The 24,211-nt window shown below is 45.2% G+C and overlaps 1 protein-coding gene across 1 annotated transcript in view; it reads left to right on the plus strand.

Moving 5' to 3' along the window:
• LOC137542245 (breast cancer anti-estrogen resistance protein 3 homolog) overlaps positions 1–9,163 on the plus strand; it is a 93,862-nt gene extending 84,699 nt beyond the window's left edge. Inside the window, exons 10-11 of the mRNA XM_068264015.1 lie at positions 7,843–8,037; positions 8,657–9,163. Of these exons, the coding sequence (XP_068120116.1) occupies positions 7,843–8,037; positions 8,657–8,859 (398 nt within the window). The 3' untranslated portion in view covers positions 8,860–9,163. The remainder of the gene's footprint in view (positions 1–7,842; positions 8,038–8,656) is intronic.
• Positions 9,164–24,211: the final 15,048 nt, after the last annotated feature.

A 24,211-nucleotide genomic window follows, 5' to 3' on the forward strand; every position in this document is an offset into this window, starting at 1 on the left:
GAACATTGTGTTTGTACCGTGGATCCAGAAGGGTATAAACCCAGTAATTGGTGTTGTCCAGAATGCGCACAATGCGTGGGTCGCGTTCAATGCAGTCTAGCATGAATTGAGCCATGTGTGCAAGAGTCCTACCAGAATCCTCATCATCCTCTTGTGAGCGTTGTGATAGTTGTTGTGATGCATCATAGTCGTCACCTTCCTCCTGGTCTGCTTCTGCTGACCATTCGCGCTGAATTGTGGAAGTCCAACGTGCACCGCTCTGGCCCTCGTCAGTGGTGGCATGAAATTCCTGCTCCAACTCCAGCTGTTCCTCCTCCTCTTCTTCGTCATAGCTGCTGGGGCCAGCGTTCCCTGAGGCGGATGGCCTGATGTTGGTACCATCACGCTGATCGTTTTCTCCTTCAGATTCCCCCAGTTGCATCATGACAGCTGTTTCCTTGATTTTCAACATTGACCTCTTCAGTAAACACAGCAGTGGTATGGTAATGCTGACTGAAGAGTTGTCACTGCTCACAAGCAACGTGGATTGCTCAAAATTTTGGAGGACTTGGCAGAGGTCCAACATGTTGGCCCAATCGGATCCACAGAAGCTTGGCAGCTGTCCGGATGCGCCTCGGTACTGCGCCGTCATGTACTGGACCACTGCACTCTTCTGCTCACAAAAGCGTGCTAGCATGTGCAGCGTAGAATTCCAGCGCGTAGGGACATCACACAGCAAGCGATGGTGGGGGAGATTGAAGCGCTCCTGCATCTTGGCGAGTGCCCCCGAAGCAGTACTGGAATTTCTACAATGTTTGGCCACTCGACGCACCTTCAACAGAAGATCGGCCACGCCTGGGTATGTCCTCAGGAACCGCTGAACTACTAGGTTCATCACGTGCGCCAGGCAAGGGATGTGTGTCAGCTTAGCCAACCTTAAAGCGCGAATGAGATTACTCCCATTATCACACACAACCATGCCCGGTTTCAAGTCCAGCGGTGCCAGCCACAAATCCGTCTGTTCCTTTATTCCCTTCCAAATTTCCTCCCCTGTGTGCTGCTTATCCCCAAGGCAGATCAGCTTCAGCAACGCTTGCTGACGCATGCCAACAGCTGTGCTGCACTGCTTCCACGATCCTACTGCTGCTGGGTTAGCGTTTCCGGATGAGGTACAGCTTTGAGATGCGTTGGAGGAGAAGGAGTCAGAGAGGTAGGTGCTGCTGTTGTTATCCAGTGGGAGGGACGGCGGTGCAGCTGTTTGCGACGTGGGCAACACCCGCGCCGTAGCAGGTGAGGAATCGCTGCCAGGCTCCACAAGGTTCACCCAGTGCGCGGTAAGGGAGATGTATCGACCCTGGCCGAACGCACTCGTCCAAGTGTCAGTGGTGAGGTGAACCTTGCAGGCAACGGCATTCTTCAAGCTTCGGGTTATTTTGCTGACCACGTGCTCATGCAACTCAGGCACTGCAGAGCGGGCAAAGTGGTAGCGGCTGGGAACCATGTAACGTGGGATGGCCACTGACATCATGCCCTTGAAGCTGTTTGTCTCCACCACTCGATATGGCAGCATTTCGCAGGCCAGAAGCTTGGCTATGCTGGCTGTTACTGCCACGGCCCGGGGGTCATTTGCTGGCAATTTCCTCTTGCGCTCAAACATCTCCGACACAGACAACTGAACCGTAGCGCTGCACACGGAAGGGCTGTTGGTTGTTGTGTTTGATGAACACTGGGAGACCTCAAGAGCACTACTCCGGAAAGTGACAGTGTCAGCGTCGTCTGATGTTTGTGAATGTTGTGAACCACGCAATGGCTGGGCTACTGCTGCTGCTGAGGCGGGTCTGGTGGTGAGTCTGGTGAACCCAAGGGAGGCAGTGTTGCTGGTACCCTGTCCTGCCGCGTTTGCCCACAGAGTGGGATGTTTGGATAGCATGTGGCGGCTCATGCTGGTGGTGGAGAGGTTGTTAATACTTTTCCCCCTGCTCAGGCGAGTCTTGCACACCTTGCAAATCGCCATGGTAACATCCTCAGTGCAGTCTTCAAAGAAAGCCCAGACTTTGGAGCACCTGCCTCCTTGCTGGCGATTTCTGTTTCCTCCTCTTTTGCCTCTTACTCTAACTTCCACGCTTGTGGTGCCTGAAATTGCGCGCCGCCTACCTTGTGGCACAAGGCGAACTCGTGCAGCAGTGGGTTCTTCAACAGACTCATCTGTGCTGCTGCTACGACGGCGATGTTCTCGTTCACAAATAAAATCTGGGTCTCTGTCCACATTGTCCATACCCTCCTCTTCCATCTCCTCAAACTCGTCATATGTCATTGTGGGGGGCCGCCGCCGTGGAGTAGAGCTCCCCAGAACAACCTCTGCGCAGCTCACTCCAACGTCGTCTTCCAGATCTTGTCGGCCGACCTCCTGCAATTGCAACCCCTCCTGCCCAACTTGCTCTGGGATTTGGGTTTCCGAGTCCTCCTCGGACTCGCCTTGTATTTCAGTGCGCGGTGCATTTCCCACAGTTAATGGTTGTGAATCCGGGCACAACATTTCTGGCTGTTCCTCCATTGACCTTTCATAGGTGGAAGTTTGTTGGGCTGGGAATAGCTCCTGCGAATACCCCATTGTGTCCTGAGGTAATTCATAGGACTGGTTATCTGGCAGTTGTGTGCGTGGTGTCGCTGCCGGTTGTGTCAGCTTTGTGCCCACTGGCTCCTTGTAACTGGCTGAGGACTCGGACCTCGTGCGTGATGTGCTGGTGCTGCTTAACCCACTGCTGGACGCTTGAGAGGTCATCCAAGTAATTATCTGGTCCTGTTCTTTTGGATTTGTGAGGGTTGTTGTCCTGGACAACATGGGCGGTATTGAGTGGGTTTTCTTGGGTGCTCCCCTGTGGCCTGTACGTGAACCGTCAGGGGAAACACCTCTTCCCTTGCCCCTTCCTCTTTCACCGGATTTCTTCCTCATTTCACTTATCCTTACAGTACACGCTGACTGGCAGCAGTACAGTGGCAGTACAGAAATGCTATACAGTACCACTATTCCCAGCAGCGACACAGAGCACAATGCTATACAGTGGCGGGTGAGCGGTGTACTACTGTTCCCAGGCCCAGCAGACACAGAGTGGAAGTAAACACAATGCTATATAGTCTGGCTGAGCGGTGTACACAGAGTGGCAGTACACACAATGCTATATAGTCTGGCTAAGCCGTGTACACAGAGTGTCAGAAAACACAATGCTATATATAGCGTGGCTGAGCGAGGTGCACAGTGGCAGTACACACAATGCTATATTAGTCAGGCTAAGCCGTGTACACAGAGTGTCAGAAAGCACAATGCTATATATAGCGTGGCTGAGCGAGGTGCACAGTGGCAGTACACACAATGCTATATAGTCAGGCTAAGCCGTGTACACAGAGTGTCAGAAAACACAATGCTATATATAGCGTGGCTGAGCGAGGTGCACAGTGGCAGTACACACAATGCTTTATAGTCAGGCTGAGCCGTGTACACAGAGTGTCAGTAAACAATGGTATATAGTCTGGCTGAGCGGTGTACACAGAGTGTCAGTAAACAACGGTATATAGTCTGGCTGAGCGGTGTACACAGAGTGGCAGTACACACAATGCTATATATAGCGTGGCTGAGCGAGGTGCACAGTGGCAGTACACACAATGCTATATTAGTCAGGCTAAGCCGTGTACACAGAGTGTCAGAAAACACAATGCTATATATATAGCGTGGCTGAGCGAGGTGCACAGTGGCAGTACACACAATGCTATATATAGCGTGGCTGAGCGAGGTGCACAGTGGCAGTACACACAATGCTATATATAGCGTGGCTGAGCGAGGTGCACAGTGGCAGTACACACAATGCTATATATAGCGTGGCTGAGCGAGGTGCACAGTGGCAGTACACACAATGCTATATTAGTCAGGCTAAGCCGTGTACACAGAGTGTCAGAAAACACAATGCTATATATATAGCGTGGCTGAGCGAGGTGCACAGTGGCAGTACACACAATGCTATATATAGCGTGGCTGAGCGAGGTGCACAGTGGCAGTACACACAATGCTATATATAGCGTGGCTGAGCGAGGTGCACAGTGGCAGTACACACAATGCTATATATAGCGTGGCTGAGCGAGGTGCACAGTGGCAGTACACACAATGCTATATTAGTCAGGCTAAGCCGTGTACACAGAGTGTCAGAAAACACAATGCTATATATATAGCGTGGCTGAGCGAGGTGCACAGTGGCAGTACACACAATGCTATATATAGCGTGGCTGAGCGAGGTGCACAGTGGCAGTACACACAATGCTATATATAGCGTGGCTGAGCGAGGTGCACAGTGGCAGTACACACAATGCTATATATAGCGTGGCTGAGCGAGGTGCACAGTGGCAGTACACACAATGCTATATTAGTCAGGCTAAGCCGTGTACACAGAGTGTCAGAAAACACAATGCTATATATATAGCGTGGCTGAGCGAGGTGCACAGTGGCAGTACACACAATGCTATATATAGCGTGGCTGAGCGAGGTGCACAGTGGCAGTACACACAATGCTATATATAGCGTGGCTGAGCGAGGTGCACAGTGTCAGAAAACACAATGCTATATATAGCGTGGCTGAGCGAGGTGCACAGTGGCAGTACACACAATGCTATATTAGTCAGGCTAAGCCGTGTACACAGAGTGTCAGAAAACACAATGCTATATATATAGCGTGGCTGAGCGAGGTGCACAGTGGCAGTACACACAATGCTATATATAGCGTGGCTGAGCGAGGTGCACAGTGGCAGTACACACAATGCTATATATAGCGTGGCTGAGCGAGGTGCACAGTGGCAGTACACACAATGCTATATATAGCGTGGCTGAGCGAGGTGCACAGTGGCAGTACACACAATGCTATATTAGTCAGGCTAAGCCGTGTACACAGTGTCAGAAAACACAATGCTATATATATAGCGTGGCTGAGCGAGGTGCACAGTGGCAGTACACACAATGCTATATATAGCGTGGCTGAGCGAGGTGCACAGTGGCAGTACACACAATGCTATATATAGCGTGGCTGAGCGAGGTGCACAGTGGCAGTACACACAATGCTATATATAGCGTGGCTGAGCGAGGTGCACAGTGGCAGTACACACAATGCTATATTAGTCAGGCTAAGCCGTGTACACAGAGTGTCAGAAAACACAATGCTATATATATAGCGTGGCTGAGCGAGGTGCACAGTGGCAGTACACACAATGCTATATATAGCGTGGCTGAGCGAGGTGCACAGTGGCAGTACACACAATGCTATATATAGCGTGGCTGAGCGAGGTGCACAGTGGCAGTACACACAATGCTATATTAGTCAGGCTAAGCCGTGTACACAGAGTGTCAGAAAACACAATGCTATATATATAGCATGGCTGAGCGAGGTACACAGTGGCAGTAAACAATGCTATATATAGTGTGGCTGAGCGAGCGGTGTACTACTGTTCCCAGCAGCGACACACAATGACTGGGGGGGACCCTGGCTAGCGTGGCTGGAGAGCGAACTACCCTGCCTGCCTACCCAAAGCTAAACCCACAGACAAATGGCGGAGATATGACGTGGTTCGGGTATTTATTTACCCGAACCACGTGACCGTTCGGCCAATCAGAGCGCGTTCGGGCCCGAACCATGTGACCCGTTCGGCCAATCACAGCGCTAGCCGAACGTTCGGGGAACGTTCGGCCATGCGCTCTTAGTTCGGCCATGTGGCCGAACGGTTTGGCCGAGCACCGTCAGGTGTTCGGCCGAACTCGAACATCACCCGAACAGGGTGATGTTCTGCAGAACCCGAACAGTGGCGAACACTGTTCGCCCAACACTAGTCTCTACCAGCTTTGCACATCTAGAGACTGAAATCCTTGCCCATTCTTCTTTGCAAAACAGCTCCAGCTCAGTCACATTAGATGGACAGCTTTTGTGAACAGCAGTTTTCAGATCTTGCCACAGATTCTCGATTGGATTTAGATCTGGGCTTGGACTGGGCCATTCTAACACATGGATATGTTTTGTTTTAAACCATTCCATTGTTGCCCTGGCTTTATGTTTAGGGTTGTTGTCCTGCTGGAAGGTGAACCTCCACCCCAGTCTCAAGTCTTTTGCAGACTCCAAGAGGTTTTCTTCCAAGATTGCCCTGTATTTGGCTCCATACATCTTCCCATCAACTCTGACCAGCTTCCCTGTCCCTGCTGAAGAGAAGCACCACCAGAGCATGATGCTGCCACCACCATATTTGACAGTGGGGATGGTGTGTTCTGAGTGATGTGCAGTGTTAGTTTACCACCACACATAGCGTTTTGCATTTTGGCCAAAAAGTTCCATTTTGGTCTCATCTGACCAGAGCACCTTCTTCCACATGTTTGCTGTGTCCCCCACGCTTGTGGCAAACTGCAAACAGGATTTCCTACGCCTTTCTGTTCACAATTGCTTTCTTCTTGCCACTCTTCCATAAAGGCCAACTTTGTGCAGTACACGACTAATAGTTGTCCTAAGGACAGATTCCCCCACCTGAGCGGTAGATCTCTGCAGCTCATCCAGAGTCACCATGGGCCTCTTGACTGCATTTCTGATCAGCGCTCTCCTTGTTCGGCCTGTGAGTTTAGGTGGACGGCCTTGTCTTGGTAGGTTTACAGTTGTGCCATACTCCTTCCATTTCTGAATGATCGCTTGAACAGTGCTCCGTGGGATGTTCAAGGCTTTGGAAATCTTTTTGTAGCCTAAGCCTGCTTTAAATTTCTCAGTAACTTTATCCCTGACCTGTTTGGTGTGTTCTTTGGACTTCATGGTGTTGTTGCTCCCAAGATTCTCTTAGACAATCTCTGAGGCCGTCACAGAGCAGCAGTATTTGTACTGACATTAGATTACACACAGGTGTACTCTATTTAGTCATTAGCACTCAGCAGGCAATATCTATGGGCAACTGACAGCACTCAGACTAAAGGGGGCTGAATAATTACGCACACCCCACTTTGCAGTTATTGATTTGTAAAAAATGTTTGGAATCATGTATGATTTTCATTCCACTTCTCACCTGTACACCACTTTTTTTGGTCTTTCACGTGGACTTTCAATAAAATTGATTCATGTTTGTGGCAGTAATGTGACAAAATGTGGAAAACTTCAATACTTCGAATACTTTTGCAAGCCACTGTACTATGCTGAAAGATACCGCAATGTACCGCACATTCCTGGAACTGAAAAAAGACCTAAATGGCTAACACGGTACAACACTCTACTGCTTCTACCTCCTCGGTGTGAAAGGGCCCTTACATTTATCTGAGAAATGCTTGTTGAATGGGTCTCTTGTGGCCACACTTGCGACGTCCGCATATTCATTTGGACTGGGCATGCGTTACTGTTTCTAGGAGAGCAATAGATTTTTGCAGGTTTGGCAGGAGTCTGGGGCTCTTTCACAAGAAAAATCACAAAATGCAATTGGAAATGCAAACGTGTTTTGCGGTTTTCACTATCTTGGTCTCAATCAAAACCAAGCAAAAATGCATCAGAGCTATGATTGCCTTTTTAGAAAATCAGAAACGCATTCAGTATAAATGCATTCCCACGATGCTAATTGTAACTTTACTGTACTTGCGTTTGGAAAATCGCAAGCCTTTTTAAAAAACAAAATGAAACACAGCCAGTGTGAAAGTTATCTGCAGGGTGTCCTAACTCCTGCTCAAAGTTTTTTACTATATTGTTCCTTCTCTCCTCCCCATTCACAAATCGTTCCTCTGCACTCATCTCCATGCTCTTTCTGTTAGCACTATTGGAATAATCAGGATTGGAATCATTTTATTTTTACGTGTTGTTTTTCCCATCATCACAGGCCAGTCAGTGATTCCATCAACCAACATAGTGGTGCCCCACATCCTGCCAGTGCTCAAAGCCCTGGAAGGAGAAGATGACTGGGGTGGCCCAGTTGAGGACAGCTGTGGGCGCCTCCTACGAGTCTTGCATGCCGCCAGATCATACGCTGCTAATGCAGAGGTTTACCGGCGCAATGCTGAGAGCAAGCTGGCAGGTGAGCAGACAAAAGTAAACCGAGATTAATCTGAAATGCTTTGCATCTGATAAATGAAATGTGCCAAGGAGAGTCTATTCAGCCACCTTATTTGCATCCACTTACATATCACGGTTTTGATAGATGTCCACTGTAAAAAACCTTAACCGAGCCAACCGCGGGCAAGAAGTTCAGAACTGTCCGCACACTGCTCCTCTTATTTCTGCCCAACAGCTTTCTCCAAAAGAGAATGGTGAGGTGGACGGGAGCCACATCCCCCTAGCTGGGTGGGTATGGGAGACTTCCAGAGAAAGCCATATTTCTCCCATTCCACCACAGAGTCCACCACAGAAATCCAACTGCAGAGAGAAACTTTGGCTGTACACCAGAAGCCAATCAGAGGAGCAGCATACAATCTACGCAACAAGGCCAAACTTCCTCTTTGTATTTGGTTTGGATGGTGGTTTTTATGGTGGACTGTCAGGGCAGGTTCTTGACCTTTTTTTTGCAACCACGGCAACAGTACAGAAGGGAGGGATATGAGATACTGAGGTGACAGATTATTGAAATTAGGTAATGGCTGTCTGATCTGACAGGTGATAGTCTCCATTCATGCAATGTTCTGGTTTCCATCCTGCAGGGTTTGTTCCTCAGCCGGAACTGAGAGAGGCCTTCCAGACGGAGTTCTCCCTAAGGATGTTCTGGGGCAGTAAAGGGGCATCTATTGAGGCAAGCGAAAGGTATAAGAAGTTTGACCAGATTCTGAATGTTTTATCACAGAAGCTGGAGCCAGAGACTCAGAGAAACCGGCTGATAAGTTCTGTGTATGGAGCCGTCTATTAGACTTTTAACCAGCATGTTCCTCAAGCTGATGAATTCAATAAGAGGATATTGAGACATCCATTCAGTAGATATGAAAAAAATCATACAGCCTTCTTGACCTAACCTTCATCTACTGAGATTGTCTACTCAACCAACAGCAACATTTCTCACAATTATACATCATGTAATAATAGAACCACTACAACACAAAACATCTGTTGGGTCCAATAAGGAAGACCAACTGGAAGGTCCACAGCCAAGGCAATTATTCTACTATAAAAAGGACACCTTCTCCTTAAAGTGTAACTGTCGGGCATAAAATCAAACATCTATTCTTTATTTTTATCTGGTAAACAAGTAATAAGGATGCTAACCAGGCAATCGTAAAGTTAAAATCTCTATGATTTTTCTTGTCTATAAATGATCATTCCCCAGTTTAACTGACTCTTATTTGGTACGTTGCCTTACAAAGGAAGTTGCAGGGCATGCTGGGTTGTCCTTTTTTGCTTCTGTACATTAGTTCAGATTTAACTAATGTACAGAAGCAAAAAAGGACAACCCAGCATGCCCTGCAACTTCCTTTTTGCGGCAACGTACCAAATAAGAGTCAGGTAAACTGGGGAATGATCATTTATCAACCAAAAAGCAATAGAGATTTTAACTGTTGGATTGCCTGATTAGCATCCTTATTACTTATTTACCAGATGAAAATAAAGAATTGATTTTTTATTTTATGCCCGACAGTTCATCTTTAAGCACTGTATATATCCTTTTTAAAACACTCCTCTTAATTCTCACACCTCTAAGATGTCCCATCATATAATTCTATATCTAATGAACATATAGGAAGATGTGCAACTACTACAGTCAACCATGAAGTCCACAGCAAGATGTCTAGTCATATAACTGTATATCTAATGAACATATAGGAAGATGTGCAACTACTACAGTCAACCATGAAGTCCACACCAAGATGTCTAGTCATATAACTGTATATCTAATGAACATATAGGAAGATGTGCAATTACTACAGCCATCAACAAGTGCCCCACCAAGATGTCTAGTCATATATCTGTATATCTAATGAACATATAGGAAGATGTGCAACTACTACAGCCAACCATGAAGTCCACAGCAAGATGTCTAGTCATATAACTGTATATCTAATGAACATATAGGAAGATGTGCAACTACTACAGCCAACCATCAAGTCCACAGCAAGATGTCTAGTCATATAACTGTATATCTAATGAACATATAGGAAGATGTGCAATTACTACAGCCAACCATGAAGTCCACACCAAGATGTCTAGTCATATAACTGTATATCTAATGAACATATAGGAAGATGTACAATTACTACAGCCATCAACAAGTGCCCCACCAAGATGTCTAGTCATATAACTGTATATCTAATGAACATATAGGAAGATGTGCAACTACTACAGCCAACCATGAAGCCCACACCAAGATGTCTAGTCATATAACTGTATATCTAATGAACATATAGGAAGATGTGCAACTACTACAGCCAACCATCAAGTCCACAGCAAGATGTCTAGTCATATAACTGTATATCTAATGAACATATAGGAAGATGCAGGGGCGTAGCAATAGGGGTTGCAGAGGTAGCGACCGCATCGGGGCCCTTGGGCCAGAGGGGCCCCGAAGGGCCCTCCCTCAACTACAGTATTAGCTCTCTATTGGTCCTGTGCTCATAATAATAACTTCAATAGATACTTTGAATAGTTATAATCCTTAACAAACTGTTTCCCATCCTTTTCTTGCACCTCTGACACTGTAGTTGCCCTTGGCAGGTTTTGGTGCGCCGTATCAATTGTTACGTATAGAGTGCTTGGGGGGGGGGGGGGGGCCCATTGTAAAACTTGCATCGGGGCCCACCGCTCCTTAGCTACGCCACTGGGAAGATGTGCAACTACTACAGCCAACCATGAAGTCCACAGCAAGATGTCTAGTCATATAACTGTATATCTAATGAACATATAGGAAGATGTGCAACTACTACAGCCAACCATCAAGTCCACAGCAAGATGTCTAGTCATATAACTGTATATCTAATGAACATATAGGAAGATGTGCAACTACTACAGCCAACCATGAAGTCCACACCAAGATGTCTAGTCATATAACTGTATATCTAATGAACATATAGGAAGATGTGCAACTACTACAGCCATCAACAAGTGCCCCACCAAGATGTCTAGTCATATAACTGTATATCTAATCAACATATAGAAGGATGTGCAATTACTACAGCCAACTACAAAGGCCACACCAAGATGTCTAGTCATACAGTGGGTTGCAAAAGTATTCGGCCCCCTTGAAGTTTTCTGCATTTTGTCACATTACTGCCACAACCATGAATCAAATTTTATTGGAATTCCACATGAAAGACCAATACAAAGTGGAGTACACGTGAGAAGTGGAACAAAAATCATACATACTTCCAAACATTTTTTACAAATCAATAACTGCAAAGTGGGGTGTGCGTAATTATTCGGCCCCCTGAGTCCATACTTTGTAGAACCACCTTTTGCTGCAATTACAGCTGCCAGTCTTTTAGAGTATGTCTCTACCAGCTTTGCACATCTAGAGTAGGGCTGCACGGTTTTTCGGTTTAAAACCGAAACCGCGGTTCGTGGCAAGACGATCTGCTGATCGTCAGTACCTTCGGTTTTTCGGTCCGTTGTCTGTAATACTTTGCTTCTGGCCCCGCTGTGCGCGGATTGGCCAGAAGCAGTGAATATGTATGAGTGTTAATGAGCGGAGGGGGGGGGGCGGATCCACTCGAGCAAGCGGCCGGGCACATACAGCATTACCAATCACTGGCTAGCGATGGAATGACGGCAGTGGTAGGCGGAGCTGTACAGAGCATCCAGCTCCGCCTACCGCTGCCGTCATTCCATCGCTAGCCAGTGATTGGTAATGCTGTATGTGCCCGGCCGCTTGCTCGAGTGGATCCGCCCCCCCCCCTCCCCCACTCATTAACACTCATACATATTCACTGCTTCTGGCCAATCCGCACACAGCGGGGCCAGAAGCAAAGTATTACAGTCAGTGGACCGGGCAGTGCGCCCCCCCCCCCCCCCCCAGTGCGCAATTTCGATTTTTCCCTAAAATCGTGCAGCCCTAATCTAGAGACTGAAATCCTTGCCCATTCTTCTTTGCAAAACATCTCCAGCTCAGTCAGATTAGATGAACAGCATTTGTGAACAGCAGTTTTCAGATCTTGCCACAGATTCTCGATTGGATTTAGATCTGGACTTTGATTGGGCCATTCTAACACATGAATATGTTTTGTTTTAAATCATTCCATTGTTGCCCTGGCTTTATGTTTAGGGTCATTGTCCTGCTGGAAGTTGAACCTCCACCCCAGTCTCAAGTCTTTTGCAGACCCCAAGAGGTTTTCTTCCAAGATTGCCCTGTATTTGGCTCCATTCATCTTCCCATCAACTCTGACTAGCTTCCCTGTCCCTGCTGAAGAGATGCACCCCCCGAGAATGATGCTGCCACCACCATATTTGACAGTGGGGATGGTGTGTTCAAAGTGATGTGCAGTGTTAGTTTTCCGCCACACATAGCGTTTTGCATTTTGGCCCAAAAGTTCTATTTTGGTCTCATCTGACCAGAGCACCTTCTTCCACATGGTTGCTGTGTCCCCCACATGGCTTGTGGCAAACTGCAAACAGGACTTCTTATGCTTTTCTGTTACCAATGGCTTTCTTCTTGCCACTCTTCCATAAAGGCCAACTTTGTGCAGTCCACGACTAATAGTTGTCCTATGGACAGATTCCTCCACCCGAGCTGTAGATCTCTGCAGCTCGTCCAGAGTCACCATGGGCCTCTTGGCTGCATTTCTGATCAGCGCTCTCCTTGTTCGGCCTGTGAGTTTAGGTGGATGGCCTTGTCTTGGTAGCTTTACAGTTGTGCCATACTCCTTCCATTTCTGAATGATCGAATGAACAGTGCTCCGTGGGATGTTCAAGGCTTTGGAAATCTTTTTTGTAGCCTAAGCCTGCTTTAAATTTCTCAATAACTTTATCCCTGACCTGTCTGGTGTGTTCTTTGGACTTCATGGTGTTGTTGCTCCCAATATTCTCTTAGACAACCTCTGAGGCCTTCACAGAGCAGCTGTATTTGTACTGACATTAGATTACACATAGGTTCACTCTATTTAGTCATTAGCACACATCAGGCAATGTCTATGGGCAACTGACTGCACTCAGACCAAAGGGGGCTGAATACTTACGCACACCCCACTTTGCAGTTATTTATTTGTAAAACATGTTTGGAATCATGTATGATTTTCGTTCCACTTCTCATGTGTACACCACTTTGTATTGGTCTTCCAGTAATTGTGGAATTCCAGTAAAATTGATTCATGTTTGTGGCAGTAATGTGACAAAATGTGGAAAACTTCAAGGGGGCCGAATACTTTTGCAAGCCACTGTATATAACTATATATCTAATTAACATATAGGAAGATGTGCAACTACTACAGCCAACTACAAAGATGTCTAGTCATATAACTGTATATCTAATAAAAATATAGGAAGAGGTGCAACTACTACAGCCAACCACAAGGGCCACACCAAGATTTGCTGCCCCTTTGTATACCTACTAAAATCAGCCAAAAACACTAAAACCAAAGTATTACATTTATTAAACATTTGCATGTATGCTCATACACATTGATATGATCTACCTTAGTCTCTACACTGTGACTTGCCAACACAGAAAATCACTCAGAAAATCACTGCCAAAGAAAACCTTGATGAAGGATCAATAAGGTCCTCTGTCTGTCCCTCAAGCTAACCCAACAATAGAAGGCCTTCAAGACTTGATGTTAATGAATACAAGTGTATGTACATACATCTGTATACTTCAATACCGCATCATTCCTCCTACACACTGCACAAAACCGCAGGAGTCACATCACCAATACATATAGAATCTGTATACACAAAATAACATCATGACTGAATAGGTTGAGGAAAAATACTAATTGTCAACCTTTATTCAAATTACAAAGTGCACAAACCAATGAAACAGACCACTTAAAAACATTTAAAAACTGGTAGCACTCCACACGCTGCAACTCAAACCTATATACAGACTCATGCACAACACACCCGCAGGTACCGGTTCTTACACATACTGGCCGGCCTCTTCATAGTGGGGGTAAGGAGATACTAGCAATAGTCATAGCAGCTATAGCAATTGCTATGGGGCCCCAGGGAGTACTTGACGTGTTGTTTCTTCACCCTCTGACTTTGTCTCAGAGCGCACGAACTATACACAGTGTACATTGCATGGAAGTGTAAATTGCCCTGTCACGGTAGGGATGGTCGGAAATGCCAATTTCCGATTCCACGGTAAATCAGCATTCCGCCATTACCAATTACCGCTACTGCTACCGATTCCGCTTTCCGCTACCAATTTCCGCATTCCGATGCGGAATTTCCGCCGGAAATCGTGGAAATTTCCCCCGAATTTAACATTGATTTTCTCAAAAACTATAAGGTCTTTTTGAAAACTTTTTTTGCATCTTGTTCACAAGATTCGGTTTAGTAAACCCTGAAAATTTGGTGTTTCTAGGACTTACGGCGGCTTTGCTATTAACCGCTAAAGTCGGCAGATTTTTACTGTAATGTAAAATGCAGAAAATCCGCATTATCCGATAGGCGGTAATTTTAAGCCAATCAGAAGACTCGGAATGAATACACCAATCAGAGAATGTGGAAATTTCCGCCTAAATCCCGATTCTCTGATTGGTTTATTCATTCTGAGTCTTCTGATTGGCTTAAAATTACCGCATATCGGATAATGCAGATTTTCTGCATTTTACATTACAGTAAAAATCCGCCGACTTTAGCGGTTAATAGCAAAGCCTCCATAAGTCCTAGACACACCAAATTTTTAGGTTGTATTAAACTGAATCTTGTGAACAAGATGCAAAAAAATGTTTTCAAACAGACCTTATAGTTTTTGATAAAATCGATGTTAAAGTCGGCGGAAATGTCCGTGATTTCCGCCGGAAATCCGCCTACCGCACTTGCATTACCGATTTCCGCATTCCGGAAATGCAATTTTCGACCAGAATTTCGGAAATTGCATTTGCGCGGAATCCGAATGAGCATCCCTAGCTGTCAGCTCGTATCCATAGGGTAGAGGCAGGTGGCCTTGCCAAGAGTGTCTGGATCTTATAGCCCCATAAACATTTTGCTATGGAGCCCCAAAGTCTCTAGCTACGCCACTGAGTGGGGAAGACAAAGGGATGCAGTTACAGCTATTGCCATAGGCCCAATAAAGCTTCCACAGGAACAGGTAAACTCACATGAACTCTAGGAAGACCTAAGCACAAGTCCATCACCACCATGTGCTGGAGTATGGGGACGCGTTGCGCACGCCTTACGCAGGCTTCAACAGGGTGTCACCGTGATAAAGCCTGTGTAAGGCGGGCGCAACGCGTAGCTGGGTGCGTGAGTAGTAATGCTCCTCTGCATCCTGGATCAAAGTGTGCATGCTATCTATATTGGCAGTACAGGGCAAGTGTTCCCTCCAGCAATAATGGTTAGGATCCATCTGCACCCTGGAAGCCTGCCTATAGCTGGGACTCTCCATACCCCAGCATACTGCTTTTTGTACAATATTCATTTATAAATGGTTTAGTCAGTGTTTGCCCATTGTCAAATCTTTTCTCTCCCCTACTTACATTCTGACATTTATCACAGGTGATGGCGCTCTGTGGAATTTCTGTTTCTGAGAATTCCAATGCCATGGAAAATAGTGCCTGGTCTTCCAGAATGCTCTGGGAGGAGAATGCCACATAGTGAAACACCATAGCTAAGCATCACTGGGAGGGCGGGGCTACATACCAATATACAGCAATGCATAGGAAGTGTTTCTGATGCCCGGAGTCATGACAAGGTCCTCTAGCACCCAAGGCTGAGACACCAAAGTGCTGTCACACACTGATTGCTATTAGACTAAGTGGCACCCCAGGGCCCCAACCCATTAATCTCTAGGTATCTGGCTTGCAGTCACTGCCATGTATCCCATTTTCTTATTTCTCCTTGCTTCAAACACAAAGCTGAGTGAGTTGTGCGCCTCCCCCCCCTAAACTGCACCCTGATGCTGGAGCCTCTGCTTCGGCCCTGGTTGTGCGCCCCCTCCTACACTGCGCCCTGAGGCTGGAGCCTCTCTCGCCTCTGCCACAGCCCGGCCCTGCTGATGCCATCTCCACAGATGGGCAGAAATTCAAAGGGACACATTTCTGGCCCACCTCATCCTTGGATGATAACGTTCTGGATAGCAGGCAAGTCCTCCTGATAGCACATCTTCTAGCTTTAGAGTGAGAAGAAGAAACCCAACACAGTGCCTTGTACCGCAAACAAAACACTTTACCTTTGTTTAATGATGTTATGAAAGCCCCCTGGGTACCGATAATATTGTTTTTTAAATACTTTCTGTGTAAGTATGTGTTTAATATATATATATCTATTAAAGCTTATTTTTTGCACAGATGCATACTCTTTCCTTATGTTTGAGTCCGGAAACAATGACACAAATCCTTAAAGAGATTAGATTTACTAAGGTGGTTGTCTGGTGCTGAAAAACATGAGACCCACCATGCCTGGGCTGTATGTCTTAAAGCGAGACTGTCAGCCACAAAATCAAATTCCATTTACCCACTGCTCCATGTTTATTATGCATCCTGCAGCCTTACCCTGCATTGCAAGCACTCCAGTCTATTCAGAAATGTTTCTGCTGTAATAAATCTTATCTCAGTCAGCCTGGCTCTATTTGGTACATTGCTAACGAGAAGTAACCTTGTCATCACCCCTCTTTCATTCCTGCCCCTCACTGATTGGCTGAGGGCAGTTCAGTGTGAAGCTGAAATCTGATCTTTCTGGGCTCACATGTTTACAAAGCAAGCTAGCTATGACAGTGCAGAGTCTAGGAGGGGGAAAAAGAGTAAGGAAGGAAGCCATATCTTGGTTTTTTTTTTGCCACCAATTAGGCTTTCTTTGGTAGTTACTTTTTGCTAAAAATTATTTTATTCTAAAAAAAATGGAAAAAAAAACATTATTTCTCAGTTTTCGGCCATTATAGTTTTAAAATAATACATGCTAACGTAATTAAAATACACACATTTTATTTGCCCATTTGTCCCGGTTATTGCAATGTTTAAAATTTTTCCCTAGTACAATGTATGGCACCAATATTTTATTTGGAAATAAAGGTGCATTTTTTTCAGTTTTGCGTGCATCTCTAATTACAAGCCCATAATTTATAAAGTAATAGTAATATACCCTCTTGACATACATATTAAAAAAGTTCAGCCCCAAAGGTAACTATTTATTTATTTATTTTATTTGTAAAAAAAAATTCCCAAAATTTTTTTGGGGGGTAACTATTGGAGAGTGTGGGAGGTCAGGGGTAAATTTAAAATGTAAAAATAAGGTACACATAGGTCTTTTATTGAAGAAAAAAAAATGTAGATGTAATTTTACTATTTGGCCACAAGATATCTTCTCATGGATGGCTGCTTCCATTCACACGGGGACTTCGATCAATCAATGGGAACTGTATTCCCATTGATTGATCTAGCGGCTACCGATCAGCGGCGGAAAAGATCCAGGGGGCGAGCGGGAATGTGTAGAAGGAGGGATGTAGTAGCTACCTCCCTGCACAGAGTTATGGCTTCTTGCAGGGATGTAGTTACTCGTCCTGGGGGAGGGGAAGTGGTTAAAAAGAACCCAAGGTGTTTTATGGGGGGGCAAATGGGACACAGAGGCATGTTCTCTGCCTCATGATATGCCTCTGTGTCCCCAAACCGCCGCTCTCTGACCCCCCCCCCCCCCCCCCATTCCCTACTGCCAAGCTATAGCCCCCCGAGATTAGCAACAATATTTGTCGCTATCTTGGAGGTAAACATGTGTGATAGAGATTCCCTGCTCAAAATGCCCGCCAGGGTGTTCCTGCAAGGTTTCCAGAGTTGCCATTGGGCCTGGCCGCACCCCCTGCTGCTCCCCGCCTCCCTGCACGCTGTGAATGATAGAATGAATCTCTCATTCCAGCGTCGTGACCCAGAGGTCACAAAAGTGAAAGTGGGCCATTGCGGCCCACAGGAGTGGTGTAGAGCAGCGGTTTTGGAGGCAATCTGATCTGCTCAGCCCCCCGGATCAGGTAGCCTAGTTTTTTTTTTCCTGAGGTGAGCCCACGTCAGGCACTCTTTAAAGTTTACCAGAGCCAAAATAAAAAAAAGTTTTATACATACCTGGGGCTTGCTCCAGCCCCATGCGCACGGATCGCTACCACGACGCCATCCTCCGCTGCCTGCAGCTCCGTATCTCTCCTGGAGAGATACGTAGAGGGCGTACTTCTCTTTCACAGTCTGGCCGTGACTGGCCAAAATAATGGGACCCGATACTGAAGTTGAAGGCAGCAGAGGGTGGCGGGGTGGAAACGATTTGCGCACATGGGACTGGAGGAAGCCCCAAGTATGCATAAAACTTTTTTTATTTCGTCTCTGCTTTCCTTTAAGAATTGTCTGCTACTAACTGGCGAGGGTCTACATCCATTGTCTGGGTTATATTGTCTTATGCTGGGAATACACGATTTGTTTTGAACCGTTTAATCGAGCCGCTGATGGCTCGATTGATAATTTCCGACCTGTCCGATACCCCGCCGGATCGATTCCCCGCTCGATACAACGGGCAGGACAATAGTAAAAAACGAAAAGAAGATAAGAAGCCGCCCGAGGGGAGGAGCGGAATCTATCGAGTGGTTCGATACACGGTTCAAAACAAACCGTGTATTCCCAGCATTACAGCAGGAAATTTTTTTCACAGCTGATAGTGCTTCCTCCCAGTCATCAATTTCTATTGAAATGCCTTCTATTTTAGTTTGGATACTTCATTGCGTTCCACCGCTCTGTGCAATTGTTGTGTAGACAATACCTATGAGGTGCACCATCTTTTGTAAATTCAACACATAATGGCTGTACATAGGGGACATAACAGAATCACTAACCATAGGGTCTGGAGGACACAATGACTGCACATATTATTATTTAGTATTTATATAGACATCTTACGCAAGCGCAGTACATTATATGTATTGTTACTAACTGTCCCTCAAAGGAGCTCACAATCTAATCCCTACCATAGTAATATGTCTATGTATGTATCGTGTAGTGCATGTATCGTACTCTAGAGGTGCATACACACGTCTGATTTTATGCCTGATTGTTGTTCAAACCAGACGTTTGAACGACTTTTCATTCAAACAAAAAGTAATTTCGACTCCTTGCACACACAGACGACAAAACATTTGAAATGCTAATTACAGCTAATTTATATGTCGTTTGACTAGTCAATGGACTGGATAGCACAATGGTCTAGATCAAAAGACTGATCAAATGACTTGTTGTTTGAATGTCTATTAACCAGTTCGCATTCAGTCGTTTTTCGCTTCATGCATCCGAACAATGTTCACCTCCCATTCATTAGCCTATAACTTTATTACTACTTATCACAATGAACTGATCTATATCTTGTTTTTTCCGCCACCAATTAGGCTTTCTTTGGGGGGTACATTTTACTAAGAGCCACTTTACTGTAAATGCATTTTAAAAGGAAGAATAAGAAGAAAACGGAAACAAATCATTATTTCTCACTTTTCGGCAATTATAGTTTTAAAATAATACATGCCTCCATAATTAAAACCCACGTATTGTTATTGCCCATTTGTCCCGTTTATTACACCATTTAAATGATGTCCCTATCACAATGTATGGCGACAATATTTTATTTGGAAATAAAGGTGCATTTTTTCCGTTTTGCATTCATCACTATTTACAAGCTTATAATAAAAAAAAAAAAGAAATATTTCATCTTTACATAGATATTTAAAAAGTTTAGACCCTTAGGTAAATATTTGTGTTTTTTTTTTTTTTTTTAATTGTAATGTTTTTTGTTTTTTTTAATTAAACATTTTATGTGGGTATTTTTGGGAGGGTGGGATTGAAATTGTATTTTTTTTGTAAATATATGTGTATTTTTATTTTTATTTAACATTTAGATGTAGTTTACTTTTGGGCCACAAGATGGCAGCCATGAGTTGTTTACAGTGACGTCACTCTAAGCGTACCACGTACGCTTAGAGCGACATAGAAAGCAGAAAAAGCGTAGCTTCCGAGAGAAGCTGTCGCTTTTTCTGCGGGGGAGAGGAATCAGTGATCGGGCACCGTTGCCCGATTCACTGATTCACTGGCTAACAAACCGCCGGCCGGGAGCGCGCGTGCACGCGCGCGATCGGCCGCGTGGACGCGCAGGAGGGCACATGGCTTCCTGGACGTGAGTTTCACGTCCAGGAATGTCAAATAGTTAAGGTGCGTACACATGCACTACATCCGCCAACGACGGGTCCGTCAGACCTTCCCGCTGGGCGGACATTCAGCCGACAGTAGTACGTGTGTACGTGCTGTCGGCTGACAGCGCATACACACGTGCTACTGTCGGCTGAACGTCCGCCCAGCGGGGCGGTCCGACGGACTCGTCGTTGGCGGATGTAGTGCGTGTGTATGCACCTTTTGTGTCAAAGTAATAGACTTTCAAACAACAAGTCGTTTGTACATATGTACAGACCTAACTGTCCTTTGAATGACAGTTAGTCCACGGATCTGCCAAGCGGATCAGTCAAAACTGCTGCTATCAGTATAACGATCGAATGTACACACGTCCAACTGACGTTCAAACGACCGGTTTGAACGGCAAGTCGTTCAGAAATATCAGACGTGTGTACGTACCTTTGGACCAATTTAGGGGGAAACCAATTAACTTCTCTGTATGTTTTTGGGATAGGGGACATAATAGCTCTACTAGATATGGAGGCTGGAGGACACAATGGCTGCAATACAGTACAATACCCTGCTCTATATACATACCATGAACTCTGTATTAAGGGCTCTTTCACAGTACGACGTTAAAGTCGCACGTTATAAAATACTTTAACGTAGAGTAACGCACAGCAATGCAAAGTCTGTGCGATATTCACAGTGCACACGTTGCGTTTGTGTGTAACTTGAGGCGTTATTAGAAAGTGCTGCATGCTGTGCGTTTAGCAATGAATCTGCTGCGTTAGTTGTGTTGCACATGCTCAGTAATTTTTTTTTTTATGTAACGCATGCGCCGTTTTCGTTCCATCATGTGCAACGAAAACGGCGCACCAAAAGCAGGGCTAAAGAATGCACTATAACGTCCAAGTTATAGTGCACAATGCGTTGCGTTAGGGGCACGTTGTGCGACCTAAACGTCGCATCAAACGCAACGTCCTGATGTGAAAGTAGCCTAAATGTTAAAATACAAAAAGTGAAAGTAAATTATCCTTGTGGGAGCTGAGGAACCCGGTTTTTCAGCACAGCAGAGCCTACAAAAAGCCTATGAAGGTGGCCTTCACCACAGTGAGTACTGCCAGCGATGTGTCCTGGTTGGTTGAGAGAATTCTGGTTAATTGAGTTCTGGATAACTGGAACTTTACTGTAATGTGATAGCTCTACCATTTAGGGTGACTGCACATGTTATCAGGGTCATATTGATTGCACCTGTTATAATGGGGAGAGGACATGATGGATACATATATTACAGCTGCACCTGTTATAGGAGAGGTCATTAACTACAACATCTGCAAAACTGAATCCTGAGTTGGATGGCAGTGATAAAGACTCCTACACAAGACTCCTTCTGCTTACCATGGAGTATCTAAGCAGCTTGGGGTGACCCAAAACCACTAGGAAAGTGTAGGTATAGGTCTGCTTACCACCTGACCTTTCTACTGATCTTGAAAATGGTGGGGGAGGGGACCAGGTATGGAAATATATATATATATATATATATATATATATATATATATATATATATATATTTGGTATGGAAATAATTTTGGAAGCTATCCACACAGGAAAAAGCAAAGGATGTATCCAAAACATTCACTGAATTCAACGCAACAGGAATTAGTGTGACCTAACCCCAGCAAATTAGCGAAAAGAAAAAAGGTCCAGCAGCTTAATAACGACCATTTTCTTGTAGTCCACAGATTGTACTCACCTTGGGATGACCTTTACTCCGTTGAGACGTTGTGCTGCCTGAGTCGTGAGACTTTTTCATCATTCTTAACAGTAACCCGACACAGAAATTAGCCTTTCTAGAAAGGGAAAAGGACAGTAGGTGTCAGGCTATAGAGCTATACACAGCATACCTAACTTAAAAAAAGTGTTTTCTAATAAGACAGTAAACTGAATACAGTCAAGTCCAGATGAACATTAGTCACAGTCTGTACAGCAGTGGATATCCAATTAGGATTGTGACCCCTTCCTGTTTACACTAAATAAGTCAAGGTTGACAAGTGCCTCCCTTTGTATCAACTAAGCAGTGATTAAAAAAAAAAAGTCAATTTTGTGGGACCATTAAACAAGGTTAATTAATCCAAGGGGGTAAATTGTGAACAACTATCCCTGCTCTGCGCAAAGTGCTGATATCACCAGCAGGAAAGCAGCTCTCGTGCAGACAGAAAAAAACGAGAGAGAGACAGCAGAAATCAGCTATAGGGAAGCCCTGACACAGCCTGGTAATCATGGTGCAGATAATGAGGTCAGTTCATCAAAGTACGCTGCTCTAGCAGTGTTAGTTAATAAAAACAACCTGCACGCGCGGTCGTGCTGCGTATTGTGCGTTCCTAAGTTACGCGCACTGTTTACTAAGTTACACGCACTCCTTTAACTGCCACACACTGTGAAGTAGCGCAACATTTCACTAACGTGGCCACTAGTACGTTAGTTAATGTAGTAGTGGCCACGCTAGTGAAGTATCGTGGTTGCGCCATTTCACAGCATGGGGCAGTTAAAAGAGGCACGTAACTTAGTAAACAGTGCGCATAACTTAGGAACGCACAATACGCAGCATGACTTTACATAGCGAGCACACATTTTTTAACTCGCTCTGCTAGAGCAGCGCACTTTGATTAATCAACCCCAATGTCACATTTATTTGATATATGCCGCAGGCCCCTTTCCCACATTTGCGGTTTCAGATGTCATTTCGGTAACGCAGTGCAATCCAAACACATAGACTGCACCTTCTGATGTCCCCATCTATGCATTGCGATTCATTGCAAAGAATATGCAAATGCATTGCAATTTCCATTCATTAGAATGAATGGAAATCTCAACCACATGGGGAAGGATCGCATAGAAATGCAAATGTCATGCGCAGCAATGGCACTTGCGTTTCCCCGATGTGAACAAGTGGGGAAGGCAACTTAAGTAAAGGTATTCCAAAAGTCAAATATTTAGAAACGTTCTTGATTCATAGACCCCTGCCTCACGGTAAAGCCAGAGGTAGGGGTAGTGGAAACCACCAAATTTCGTAACCAACAAAAATGCAAAATCACAACATTTTAATTTATACTAGTAGCAGTAGGGTATTGTACCGTGTTAGCCATCAGTAAAAGCAAGAAGTTTTAAATCAGATTGCCTTCAAACATCAGACAACATGTAAGGACCCTTATCCCTGAAGAGCCTAGAACAGCCTGCTTTTACATGCTTCCCAAGATCCACAAAGAGGGAAACCCAGGCAGGCCCATAATCTTAGGGAGCGGAACTCTTACAGAGAACATCTCAGGGTGGCTGGAAAACATCTTGAAACCTCTTGTCTGTAAAAGACCCAGCTACATACAGGATACCACCCACCTCCTGAACAAACTGACAGCCATCGGCCCAGTACCTGAGGGAATCATACTGGCCACGATGGACATAGACAAACATCCCCCATGATGATGGTATTGCGGCCTGCCGTAAATATCTTCAGGGTCAGGGCATACCTGTAAAGCCTATTGCTGGACTGATCAAATTCATTCTCGCTCATAATTATTTCACTTTTGAACAGGACCTCTATTTACAGCAGATGGGCGTGGCAATGGGTTCACGATTTGCACCACAGTATGCAAATTTCTTCATGGCCAAAATCGAAGAGGAATACCTCAATGCATGTCGCATAAAACCCATGGCCTACTTCCGCTTCATTGATGATATTTTAATCATCTGGTCTGCAAGTGAGGATGATCTTCTCAAGTTCCACAGGAACTTCAATGCCTTCCATCCTACAATCAAACTGAAACTTACCTACTCTCACACAGAGATAAACTTTCTGGACACCACCATATACATCAGGGGTAACAACCTACAAACCTCTGTGTATTGCAAACCTACAGACCGTCCCACATACCTAAGATATGACAGTTTTCATCCCAAGCACATTAAGAACTCTATAATTTACAGCCAAGCTATAAG

This window comes from Hyperolius riggenbachi, chromosome 12 (genome assembly GCF_040937935.1).
Source record: "Hyperolius riggenbachi isolate aHypRig1 chromosome 12, aHypRig1.pri, whole genome shotgun sequence".
NCBI classification, from domain to species: Eukaryota; Metazoa; Chordata; class Amphibia; order Anura; family Hyperoliidae; genus Hyperolius; species Hyperolius riggenbachi.